Raw genomic sequence first — 13,106 nt, 5'->3', positions numbered from 1 at the left:
GGTTCACTTGCAGCTTGATGAGCTTGAGGTAATTTTTGAAATTGAAACGTAGCCAATGGGCGCCAAAAGCTGACGTCAGCTGTATCCCATTATCACCTGTTTACCCTTTGCATGCACAAAGCTAACCAAATATTTAATAAAGCCCCAATTATTTAACGAGAATTTTTGCCTTCTAGTTACCCAGTACAAATGTCAACAGCTGGAGACATCCACTGTGGATCACAGCATGCCCTGGCCTCCAGCAGGTGCATGCAGGGCTCCTTTTGGGGGCTGCTCTGCTCTGCGCCCTTTACCCAGTGGGAAGCTTTCTGGCTTCCTTGTGGGCTTGTCTAACTAGGGCGGGCTAGCAGCACTCATCTGCTCCCTTCCTAGTTTTCTTACAGTAGCTGCAAGGTGTGTTCCTTCAGCTGTATCTTATTACTGGCAAGCTGCCGAGAATGATGGTAATTTGTTGTTTTGGTTGTTTGGGTTGGTTTTTTTTTGCTTCAGGATTTTGATGTTGACTGCTATGCCCAGAGAAGGTTGTCAGGTGGCAGCCACTCCTATGGGGGAGAATCTCCTCGCCTCTCACCGTGCAGCAGCATTGGCAAACTCAGCAAGTCCGATGAGCAGCTCTCTTCTCTGGACCGTGACAGTGGTCAGTGCTCCCGCAACACAAGCTGTGAAACATTAGGTGAGCTGGGCTGGGCCAGGACTGCTGCAGGAACCCTCATCACCTTCGTTTGGGAGCTGTCATTGCTGTGGTGCAGAAGTAAATGGATTGTGCTTGCAATTGTCGTCTTGTAGTTACTGAAGGCAGTTCAATGCGAAATGATATCCTGTCAGATAGGAAAAAGCCCAGGGGAATATGTTTCCCTAGCTAGAGATGATTGTGTTCAAACTCAATTCAGCTCTCGAGTGGAGTGTTTTGTTGGTTTCAGGCTTTTCTGCAGACATCAGTAGGAAACAGCAGGACTGTTAGGCTTAGGTGATGCTTCCAGGTACTAGAAAATAAAAATCTAAATGTGAAATATTGCAGTTAAATACCCATTGAATTTTTATTTGTTTGCTAGTATAAAGGTATGGGTTTTAAGCATGGATTTTACAGAAAGTAGAGCAAGATAGTCCCTGCTGCAAGGAAGTGCCACTCTGATTACATGAACTGATTAGTTAACTGGGAGAATGAGATGGGCAGAACTGAGAAGGGCTGAACAGTAAAAGAGAGAAACTAATGGCTGACTCTTCTTTTCTCTCTTTTTAACCAGATCAATCAGATCACTATGACCCAGACTATGAATTCTTGCAGCAGGACCTCTCGAATGCTGATCAGATACCTCAACAGGTGCCAGGTATCCTCAGCCCCTTGCCAGAGTCCCTGGGTGAGTCTGGCTCCCCTTTCCATGGACACGCTTTCCAGCTCCCACAGGGCAGCTCTTCTCCACTGGAATTCTGCAGCCTCTCAGGAGCTGTGCAGCCAACAGAGACCCCTCCAGCTTTACCAGAAAAGAAGAGGAGAAGCGCAGCCTCTCAGACTTCAGACTCAGGCTGCAGGGTCTCGTATGAGAGACATCCTTCCCAATATGATAACATCTCAGAGGATGATATGCAGAACGCAGGATCTCTCTCATCAGTACCCTGCACGCCATTTGCTCCTATTTTGCCCTTCCAACAAGGAAACTCTTCAGCACCAGTTGAGTTCATTGCTGATTTTGCTGCTCCAGATTCTAACAGTGACCCAGAGAAGCCACCACCTCTGCCGGAGAAGAAAAATAAACACAGTAAGCAAGATCTTATGTTTGGGGTTTACTTTTAGCTTTCTCTTTTCTTCCGTTTGCCATGCTTCTGATGACCACTAAGTTATGGTGACCCCAAGGTAATGCCTTTGAGCTAAGCATTGAAATTGCTCTTGGTCGGTATCAGATGTGAAAGGAAAGTGCCAGTCCTTTGGTGGACAGAGAGCCTGGAATGGTGCAGGCCCTGGGGAGGTGGCAGCATTCAGCATCTTCATTACTGTAGTGAGAACATTTTATTTTTGTTTGCACAAGTGTGAAGCTTTGAGCCACTCTTCCACATTTCACTGGATCGTTTTCCCTTTTTGTGTCCATTCTATCTCCCCCATGTTTATGAATGTTTGCCTAGAAGAAGAAAATGGGGTACTGTCCAAGAGCTCAGAGAAAAGGCTACTTTTCTGTCCAGAACTGAGGGTTGCCAGTGCAGTTATTTGACAATAGGACCATAGTCCCTTGCGTAGCTGTGCAGGGCAGCACTATTAACCTTGTGTCCAATACTGTTTTGCTACAGGATCTCATTTCCTGAGTGCCTGAGAGTTTCCCACATCATTAAGATGACCAGCCTCTAAATGCATAGACTCTACATCCCCAGTCAGACTCCTGGCTCTCGTGACCTTATTTTGATTTCCTTAATGTTCATGGCTGAAAATGTGTGAAACCTCTTGCAAGAGGAGCAGACATACTGATCTATCAAGGAAAGCTGTGGACTACACAGTGGGATGTGTTACTTTACCAGTTGCTGGCTAGCTTTGCAGTTGCATGGGGAAGTAGTGTACAAAAGGTCTGGGTGAGCAGCGTTGAGCTGTATGGCTTGCAGCTCAAGTGAAGAGCTGATTTGAAGGTTATGAGTTGACCTTCTGACTCACTGCCACAATTAATAGAGCTTTCACTGGGAAAAGGTGTGAGATTGGTGTCTTGTGCAGGGGGATCTGTGCTCTGTCCATGCCTGTGTAGTTTTCTATGCTAGACACTTTTTTTTTTTTTTTTAAGTGCATTGACAGAAATCATCTCCTCTATGCCTCAGTGATGCCTCCAGGTCTGTAACCCTCCAGGATTTTAATCAGATTGCCTGAAAATGAAGGTCAGATTATAGTAGTCTCATTCAGCATTCCCATACACTGAAAATCACTTGTCCCTCTCTGGTAAGCAAACATTAAAATATACTGAAAGCAACCAAAAAGGTGCTCAGATGCTGATTTGCAGATGGCAGAACGGAAATAAATGCTGGCATCTGCATTGGTTTGGTTTTTATGGCTCCTGCTGTTCAAAATACTGGGATTCAGTGTAAATTGCAAGGGAATGAGATACAGCAAGGAGTTTCTGTAGGGTCAGGATCCTGTGAGCTCTGCATCTGAATGATGAGGACTGGATACAGGTGATGTTAAGCCCTGCAGTCTGGAGTGGGTGTGAGGAAATGAACTTGTGTACTTGCAAACAGCTTTAGTGGGAGTGGTGCTGGGATGGGCCCTGGGTAGGAGACAGTGTGATGGTTGAAGGAGAGACCTAGGATATTTACTTCTCTCTTTAAACCCCATCTCTTCGTTTCCTCTTGCTATATGAGAAGTCAAGCAATTACTTAAAAAGTTTTAGATGCCAGCTTCTCTTTTGTTGTCCATGCACACTTTTAACCCAAGTGGCAAAGCCCTGTAGTGAGCTTTCTTTGATGTTAGAATAGAGTTAGCTGTCATCTGGCACTATCAGAAGATGTCAGAGGATTGATCAGATTGCATTGTAAGGAATGGGAGAACGTGTTACCTGATGTGTTGGCGGCTCCACAGCTTTGATTAAACATCCTTGCTACAAAGCCTGCAGTAGAGTACTTGGGCTCATACCTGACTGCTGCAAATTTGTAATGGCTTTTTTCTGACACTAAGAACTTGTTTCATATGCTTTACTCTGCAGTGTATCACACCAGAGATCTGTGGTTGTTAGTTTTCCTTTTGTTTTCAACACAAAAAGGGCAGTGAAAAACTGTGGTAGTGCCCAGGAATTTTTGGCCCAGGGACTGACACGTGTAGACCCTCATGTGTAACCATGTAGATGAGGCAGAGCTGCTTCCACAGCCCCAGCACACTTCTGAGACCCTGAAGAGATGCATGAATGTATTAGAAAGATCCAGAGCTGTTGCAGAGATGACTTGGTTGTAGTGCCTTTGTTGTGGGTCATCTTTTGGTAGCTGTCAGGAAATGTTGCAGCTGATACTTTGGTCTTTCATAAATAGTATATAGTGAATCCTCCTTGAGTTAACCGTGTGTTTTGCTCTGATCTGTGCTCAGAGGGACCTCCAAGAGTTGACGTCTCTATAATTTAAACAGGGGAGTGATAAACCTTTTAAATGGGCGTGAGTTACTGTTGTTCTACTGTGCTAAGGGCAAATTACTCCAGACATCTGCTTGAGCACGAGCATCGTACTCCTGCTGTACAAGACATGGGCAGGGATCAGCTTCTGCCATGAAGAGCCTGAAGTCAGAAATAGCAAGATCCTGCCCCCAGCCAGCTTGCAGACCGTGGTGAGGCACTTACTTACGTTTCCTTCCCTGTCACTGGGGACAAAATGCAGCCTGATGCCCTGTAAGCAGCCAGTATTCAACTGCAGGAACCACGCTGAGGGCAGTCGGGGCTTAGCCAGCGTATAATGGGAGCTCTTTGAAAAACAGCTCTCCTCCCAGAGGTGACAGCAAAGACTGGCTTGTTCGACCTTGACTTCTCCAGTGAGTTGACGCGTGGTGCAGCTTGAGAATTTCCATTACTTTGGCCCTTGTCTGTGCGCATGAATCCAGCGCTGTTGTGTGGGGCTGGCTGTAACGCAGGCAGCACCAGGAGTTTGGCTCAGACCTGCGATGGCTTTTCTTCATCAGAGACTACTGTGCCTTACTGGTATTGCAGATATACCTTGTTGCTGATAACGTTCCAAGAATCCCTCGCAGACCCCAGGAAACGCTGGTCTGAGGCTGCAGGGCTCCCACAGCACTGCTGGCTGACTCCTGCTGCAGCGTGAGCAGCACCTGCGATTTTCATCACGTGGGCAGAGCTGATGTGTGCTAGAAATCCCTGAGCAGCTTCAGCTCCTTCAGAAATGACAGCCACAGCACTGCGAGCAGATTGCAGGGAAGGTGTTCCTTGCCGCAGACAGAGATTTTTTTATTTATTTTTTATTCTTTTCACTCCCTCCTTTCAAGTACTTTCTGCCTTGGTTGAGAGCTGACCTAAGCTGCACATGGTGCCGTGGTGGGAGAGGTTCTGTCTCACTCCTCCCTTCTCTCCCGAGGTGCTGTTTAGACACTGTCACCCCACCCCAGCTGCTCGCGGTGGAGGCTGCAGCCCCCATCCCTCCCTCTTTGCAGAATTGCTGCAGGGCATGCAGCCTGATCTGAGCTGGTGATGTAATTTCCCATCTGCTTTTTAAATTTCTGCCTCATCTGAAACCACAGCAGGGAGTGGGGGGGAGAGGAGAGCCTTCGCAAACAGCCATCTCAGGAGTGGTCCTGCTGCCTTCCTCCTGCTGAAGATTGGCAGCATTTTATTGGTGTCTATTTAATTTGTGCTCTGCAATCTCTGCTGCTGAGCCAGGTTGGTATTTCACCATCCCAGCTGGTTTTTGCTTCACCTAAAAACAGGTGAAGACAGAGTAGAGGCAGAAACACACTCCACAGCCCTGGACTAGTTGTAACAAGCAAGGCACAGGAGCTGCCATGCAGCGGGATGCATTAGCCTCATAAAGTGCAGAGATAAAAGAGCTCTTCATTATTCCCTTCCAGATTGAGTTAAGGCTCTCAACAGCATTCAGGCTCACTACCTTGAGTTGCAGTAATTCAGTTTTACGCAGACATCTAATGTGCTGTGCTTTTCACCAACACTTCCTGAGTCTGTAGTGCCAAACAAACTTCTGAACCCAGCAACTCCCAGCTATTGATCCTGAGATGTCTTCAGATCTGAGCAGTAAGTGCAGCACAGATTTTGTAGATAACTGTGCATGAAGGCTTGGTCTGTATCTAGCAGTGTCAGCTGTGTTATAGCAGCGCTGCCAAGCCAGAATTCTTGGCTTTTGTCCTAATAAGTTGATGAGCTCTAAAAATGTGATCTTTTCCCTCGAGCTCTTGTCCTCCATGCTTCTCCAAGGACCTGTATCCTTAGTTCACTTTTGCCACTAGGGAAATATATTTCCTAAGATGTGTGCAGAACTTATCCTGCAAAGCAGCTGTGTGATACTAAGACATTTTTCAGGGCACAAGTATTAATGGGAATACTGGAGTCAACTGCAGATGCTTTAGTGTTTTAGTAATTCTGTATTATCTGCACCAATACACCTTCAGAAAAGAAAGAAGAGAATGTTGGCAAAGCATCTTTTTACTGCTAGGTCTTAGAATTCATGTGATGCTGTGTGAAAGTGGAGTAAGCTTGGACTTGGCTTATATGTAAGTGCTCATACAAGCAAGAGAGCAGACATCAGCACACACTGAGATGTGTGTGTGCAGTTGGAGTTCTGCCTTCAAAAAGGAAGGGGTTGAGCACCAGGGATGGTGCCTGACATCTCTGTGTGGTGCTGGGGAGCCAGGGGGAGACTGGGGGAGGAAAAGGAGCTGGGCTGGTGTAGCTGAAGGTCAGGAGTGCAGCAGCTTTGGCAGAGCTCTGCAGTGCTGTGGGACATGGGCAGCTTGTCCTCTGGCAGCACGGTGTGGGGTCATGGGATGGGGACAGCAGGTGTTACCGCTCGGGATCGAAATGTACCAGCTGGGGTTTCCTGAGCTTTTTTCCTTTTTTTATTTGGTTTTCTGGAGGAGGGATGTCATTGGGTGGGAAGGGGCAGCTGCTTTAGCTCCGTTTCTAAGCAAAGTTTAAAGCACTAAAGGAAATGTGTAAAAAGGTGCACATGGCAGGTGCAGAGCGGGTCCTTCCTGCCGGCACGCTGCACGGCTGCATCCTGTTTGCAGTAGGCTGGCCTGCCTGGCAGGTGAACAGAAGGTTTTGCCTTGGAGCTAGTGTGGGAACCAGCTTCACAATGCCCAGATACTGCGCTGTGATGGCTGTATTTACAGCTCTCGCTGAAATCATCCATTCATGTCGGCTGTGCAACTGAAATGCTAGCAGGAGCTGAATAATTGCTGCCTAATGACCAGAGTTACAAAGCCTGACAACTGCGTGCTTATCAGGAGGAGGGGATGGATGATCAGAGTAATTTGTGTGTGACAGCGTATTTGCAAGTCCCTGGTTAGTTTTATTTATGACAATGAATTACAATTATTGTTCCAGTTCTCAGATCCATAGATGAAAGTTATGTATTTTTCATCTAAATACATTTCTGTCCCTTAATAATTCTGGGGTTTTGTAGTAATCCTTCCATGATGCTGGATCTCCTTCTCCTTCCACATTAAAATGTTAAGCAAATCTTTTGTCAGATCTTCATAGACAGACCTGTATGGGACTTTTTCGAAGATTTTTGGAGGATATTGTATAGATGCTAAGGTCCACGAAATAAGGCTTCATCCCATTTAATAGTTTTGTCAAACCGAATCTCAGAAATGCTTTTGAACCAGCTGCATTCATTTGCAAATTTAAAGGTGCTAAGATGCCTTGGAAAGGGAGAGAGCTGGGGATGCTGGAATTGAGCTGAGGAAGAAAGAAGTCGTGGTCAATGACTTTTCTAAGAGATCAGTCTGTTGTGCCAGCAGTGGCATAGAAATAGCGGAGGGAGGTGTGCCCAGTGCTGCAGGTGGGTGTTCTCCAATGAATTTCACCAGCTTGCTAGGATGGAGAAAGCACAATCTCTAGAGTGAGAGAGCTTGCAGTTTGCCTATAGATGGGACACTTATTATAGGCACAGGAGTTACTTGCTATTGAGGTGCAAGACGATTTGTACCTCCTACAAAGCAGACTGCAGTCATTCTTTCTTTTGGTGAGTGTGAGCATTAGCTGCTGAGCAGTGTTCTCTGGATTGCCATGGGCTACATGAGGGAGGGGGCTTGGCCCAGGAATAGGTGAATCATGCTCCTTGGTCCCTCTTAGGAGACCTCACTGGGTTAAGCAAATCTGTTGCCAAACGTGTTTGTGCACTGTGACGGCTTCCGTTGTGCACTGGCTTGCAGAAGAAGACATTCACAAATTCATTTCTGTGAGGTGAACAGCAGCTTGCTGTGTGAGTTACTGCAGATACCTTGCTGCTCCTGGATGAGAGCAGCTGAGAGCAGCATGGTCTTACTCCTCTTTTATTTTCAGGGCAGGCGCTCTGCCTGCTCGTGGCAGGATAGCTGCAGCACACGGGCCAGGAGCACTGAGTGTGACTTTTTGTGTTGCAGTGATGGCGTACATGCAGTTTGTAGAGGACTACTCAGAGCCACAGCCATCCATGTTCTACCAGACCCCACAGAACGAGCACATCTACCAGCAGAAGAACAAGCACCTCATGGAGGTCTATGGCTTCAACGACTCCTTTATCAGCTTAGACCCTTCTCAAGATCTGGCACCCCCTCCTGCTCTCCCTCCGAAGCAGCGGCAGCTGGTGAGTGACACCACAGTGCCCTTCCCAGCCCCTCCTGGAGCAGCTCTGTGTTTGCTGCTCCTGTTCCTGACAGGCTGTGGTTGTGGGAGGGGGTCTCACTGATGTTGTTCACGTTGTATTCCTTGCCATCTCATTAAGTGTTTTTAGGCATTTTTCATCGTCTACTTTGAGTTCTTCTGTTCTTTTCTAACCCTACGTTCAGACTCTTCCCCTAAAAATGAGATTTCATCTTCCACATGGCAGAGCTGAATCTGTGCCAGACTAGAGACACATGTAATGTCTGTTACTTTGAAGATTTTGACACACTGGGCAGCATGGTTTTGAAGAAGTTGCTGCTCTGTTGTTCCCAATGTTGTTTTGCAACTGTTGTCAAGGATGCCACTGATAATAACCATTCAAACATAATCACTGCTTTTGTGGCTCCGTCTTTGCCAAAGCCACAGAATTTTGGTACAGCTATTATTTAACTCTTGCATGTTTTCCTTACATTAGTCCATGTATGTGATTCAGGAGTTTACCTGTTTTTCACTGCTACCTGACTTAGATTGGCCATGGCTGTAAGAAAACAGGATGAAATACAGGAGCAGGGCCATGCTCTTGCTGTTAGGATGGCAACTGTCGCAATGCATCCTCATGTTATCTGTGCTAAAATTTGACTGCCCCAGGGTTACTTTTTAATCAAATCAGAGAAGCTACACAGAGGTCTAATTTGGGAATTCAGTAACTACATTCCTGTGGCTCAGATAGGTGTCCTGACGAGATAAAGTAACTGGTGAAGTAAACTGGAGTAAACCGAGTATTATGCAGTTTGTCAATGGAAGCAAAGCATTTCTTTGCTGCCCTTTAATCATTATCTGGGCAGCCAAGATGTCACCATTCTGCCTGTCAGGTATCCTAGTTTTGCAAGCTGATGCTATCAAGGTGTTGCTTGCAGTTCCCCTGAAGCAGAGGTTTCTTAAAATGCAGCCTTGTGCCTCTGCCTTCATCTCCAGTTGGGAAGGTGATGCAAGCAGAGAATGGCTCATTCAGCAATCACTGGAAAAGCCATCAGCTTCTATTGTTCCTCAGCTCACAGTGCCCTGAGTGATTCTGAAGCAGCAAATCATGGGGACATCAGCTGCTCCAGCAGCGAGGAAGTCTGCTGGATGGACTCCTCTAAAATAATAATTAGGAAGTCCGTTCTTGCAAGCTTCATAGCTTGTATGTGAAATGTGTGTATGTTATATTCAACAGGACAGAGCTGAGAAAGCCTAGATACAGCTTGGCCTCCCTTGGGCCCTTACCGTAGTGGAATTCAGGAGAAATTCCTGATAGTATTTGTTATTTGCAGACTAATATCTCTCTCCTGTGCAAACGATCTGTCATTTAGAATTGGACTGAAAATTTGCTGGGTGTCCTGTTAAGCAATATCTCAGCAGCACCTGTGAAGCCCTACAGGCCACACTATGCAGTCTCAAGTTTCCAATCTGCAGATGGGCCAAAAAAACAAGACCACAAAAAACTGCTAATCTGCAGGAGCCAGCTGCTGCCCAGCTGAAAGGGGCAGCTCCTTGCTGGGCAGCTGCTCCTGCCCATACCTGCTCCTGTGGGCATCTGCCCCTGGTGCCGTGGAGAAGAAGGGGCAGCATCATGCTTCCCCCTGGCACAGCTGTCTTGGGCTGTTTATTTTTAAGGGATTTGTGAAACAAAGAAGATTTGAGCTGTGATTTTCGACACACCCCTTGAGCTCAGGAAAGGCACGTCGGTTTGTCTGGCTCTGATGAACTGTATGAATAGCTGTTTGCTTAACAAGTCATTATATGCGTTGTTTTACAGTTAGCGTTTCTTACCCTTTATTCATAGCCTTTTCTGTGCTTTCTTTCTTTGTTTCTCCTGTCTCTTGCTTTCTCCCCCTCTGTTCAGCAGGCCTCCTATGCTGCCTCTTCTTTCCCTTCTGTCTCCTACTGTGTCCAGCAAACTAAAGTGCCCTTCACCCCCGAGGACACCGGTGCCGCTCAGGGCCTCACTATGTCAGTCTCTAACTCCTTTCTCAACCGGCACAGCTCCTTTCCTGTGCATTCGGTGAGTTGCTCTCCGTGCTTCTGTAACCTGTGTGTGTGTTTGTGCTGGTGATGAAATGCTCATCTGCAAGCCCTGTGCTAATGCTGCCAGTTCTGGGTGAGGTTCTACGGTGGGGGAGGGAAGGTTGAACTCGATTGTTGTAAGGCAGGTGATGAAAGCGGGGTGCAAATCTTGCTAACTGAAATACAGGGAAAATGTGGTTTTTGTGTCTGTGTTGGGGCTGGGAGGAGATCTGGCCTGGGTGCTCAGGCACTCTGCTTTGACCTGCTCACCCCCAGGCTGCCGGTGGCACTGCACAGCCTTTTTGTTCTGCTGCATAACGCCAGCCATGCGAATGCGCCTATTAAGTACTGCTGTGTGAGCCTGGCCTTCGGAGGAATAACGAGATGCCATCCTTGAAATAGATGGATTTAGCCAAATGCATGGAACAGTGGATATGGCTCCTTAATTTTTTTTTCCTAGAAAATGGCCTCTGACACATCATTCATGTCATATTTGCTTGTCTGCATCTCTTTGCATCTCCGTGGTCCCAAACAAGCTCAGATCTCTGAGTTGCACTGATGAGCAGTCAGAACCACAGGAGGAGCTGAAAATTATGTAAATTGAAATAAGAATAATCTTACAGCACTGCCTAAATGTATGATCAGCTGCTTAAATTAAATGGTAGCAACAACAGAGTGTTAATGTAATGAAATTAAATCTAACCATGGAATTCCAGTGGCTCAGCAGTGTGGGAAGTGTTTGCATGTAGAACTGTCTGGTTGTGTTCTGATTGCCTGCATGATGATAGCTGAGAACAGACTTTTTTAACAGCAACGTGGATGTTTTGTAAATTACACTGATTTTGGAGAAGGTGTTATCAGGCAAGAGCAGGGAAAACTCTGAAGTGCTTTAGTTTAATACTGAATATTTGAAAACTATCCTCCCACTCCGTCACTGCATTTCAACATTTACTCATTCTCTAAAAATGACAGTGAAGCTGTGTGCCGGGCCTGAAGAAGGAAGTATTCAGGGACGAGTGTGTTAATTCACATGCAGTGAATGAAAGCTGCTGGCTTCCTTTGGTATGAGGGGGAGCAGTGTGGCATAACCTTGGGAGCAGGGAAGCTGAGGTGTTGGGAAGGTGAAGGTTGGTGCTTGCATAAGTGTGTGGAAAAAACAGTTTTAAGGTTTGAACTAAGGCAAAAGTTCTTAACTGTACAGTTCTCCGTTACACAGAACTGTAATCCAGATAAAAGCGTGTCACTGGTTTTGTTTTAATTGAGAGGCTATAAATATGATACTGTAACGTTCTAAAAATACCTGGGCACTTCCACTTTTAGAAGTGTCCTGATTTAAGTGGTTACTGCATACTTAACCATTCTGAACTGTTCTGATCTTGATTCAGACTACGTTATTCTGAATATATTATTTGATGAAATGCTACAATCATGTTAGAAAATCCTTACTCACTTCTGCAAGGATTTGGTGAAGGCAAGATGAATGGTTGAAGTATGAGTTGGGCAGTGCTGTCAGGTGCACAAAGAAAGTAAACTGAATTAAAAATGATGACTTAGTTAATTAATGCCTTCAAATAATGGTAGTCTCGTGGTCGTGACAGGCAGAAATGCTATTTTCACTTGACAGCGTCTCTTTGTCTTTGAGCTGCAAAATACCAATGTCCTTACATATTTCATAGCTGACCCATGTAATACTATAACCGTGGTTTATCCCATTTTCCCCATCCCTAATGAGACAGCAATGTGAAACAGCTGTTAAGGCTTGGATCCCTCCCAGGGTGACACCCTGCGTTCTGCACTCAGCCGGACCAGAACCCTTCCTGCATTCTGCTCCTGGGCATTGCCTGTAATGATTGTTTCATGCAAAGGCTGCTGTGATCTGCACTGCACTCCTGTCATTCTCATGTCTTCATTTTCCCCACTCTCGAGTGAATGCTGATGGTGAGCAGTAGATGTGGTAAGAGCTGAGCATCAGCTATCCACTGCTCCCAGCAGTGGGGGTGGTGCCAGAGCACATCTTTCCCTAACAGCCAGCTCAGGAGCTGCCTTCCTGCATACCCAGATCATCAGTGGAGATGGACAGCAGGGGCAGCCCACTAGATCTGTGTCAGTCTGTTCACGTGAAGACAGCAGGAAGGCTTGAGCCTATGGCAGGGTTTGCATGTTAGCCCCCTGTGCCTGTGCACAAAGGGCTAGCTCCTTTCTGTTGCTTCACAGGGCTTAAAACCATCGTTTTCAGACAGGGTTCTTTACTTTTAATTTGTAATTTATGAATTTATTTTCCAGAATCCTGACTTGTTTTTCTTTCCCATCAGAGCTGCAGCCACTGCTGCAGTCCAGGAGCCACCACTGTTCTGTCTGCCCACTGATCATTCTTTTCCCTTCGTTGTGGGAAATTGTCTCACAGGTAATAGCTTGTATTGGATTGAGGCAGGTCCTGAGAGACTGGATCAGACCCTGTCGCTTTGCCAGGTTGGGTCCGGCATTCGTCAGCTCTGATTCACATCTGGCTTCTGTGGCAGCAAGGCTCACATTCATAGCATGGGCTGCTACTGTAAGGACGTCCAGCATCGTCTTCCCCACTGTCACACCATCAAATCTTGCATTGCTGGGACAACTGGGTTGTATCAGGAGCATTGTAGGGATTTCCACCTTCCCGTCTCTTCTGAAAGCAGCCTTATTTTGTTGGACAGTGGGGAAAGAGGTGCAGCAGGGAAGCATCCACCTTGGTAACTGTCTGCAGTAGTTTCTCTACAGCAGATCACCTCCCTCCCTTCTCAG

The 13,106-nt window shown here is 46.5% G+C and overlaps 1 protein-coding gene across 6 annotated transcripts in view; it reads left to right on the top strand.

The window, feature by feature from the left end:
* The window catches only part of RAPGEF1 (Rap guanine nucleotide exchange factor 1), a 76,640-nt gene that overhangs the window by 41,743 nt on the left and 21,791 nt on the right, over positions 1 to 13,106 (top strand). For all 6 annotated transcript variants that reach the window (XM_042831052.1, XM_042831053.1, XM_042831051.1 and 3 more), the window contains 3 exons: positions 490 to 673; positions 1,245 to 1,757; positions 8,063 to 8,265. In XM_042831052.1, the coding sequence (XP_042686986.1) occupies positions 490 to 673; positions 1,245 to 1,757; positions 8,063 to 8,265 (900 nt within the window). The remainder of the gene's footprint in view (positions 1 to 489; positions 674 to 1,244; positions 1,758 to 8,062; positions 8,266 to 13,106) is intronic.

The sequence above is a fragment of the Centrocercus urophasianus genome, unplaced genomic scaffold (genome assembly GCF_019232065.1).
Source record: "Centrocercus urophasianus isolate 14NV4802_14NV808 unplaced genomic scaffold, USGS_Curo_1.0 seq_34, whole genome shotgun sequence".
NCBI lineage: Eukaryota > Metazoa > Chordata > Aves > Galliformes > Phasianidae > Centrocercus > Centrocercus urophasianus.
Note: the sequence above shows the minus strand (reverse complement) of the source record. Positions and strands in the feature narration are given on the sequence as shown.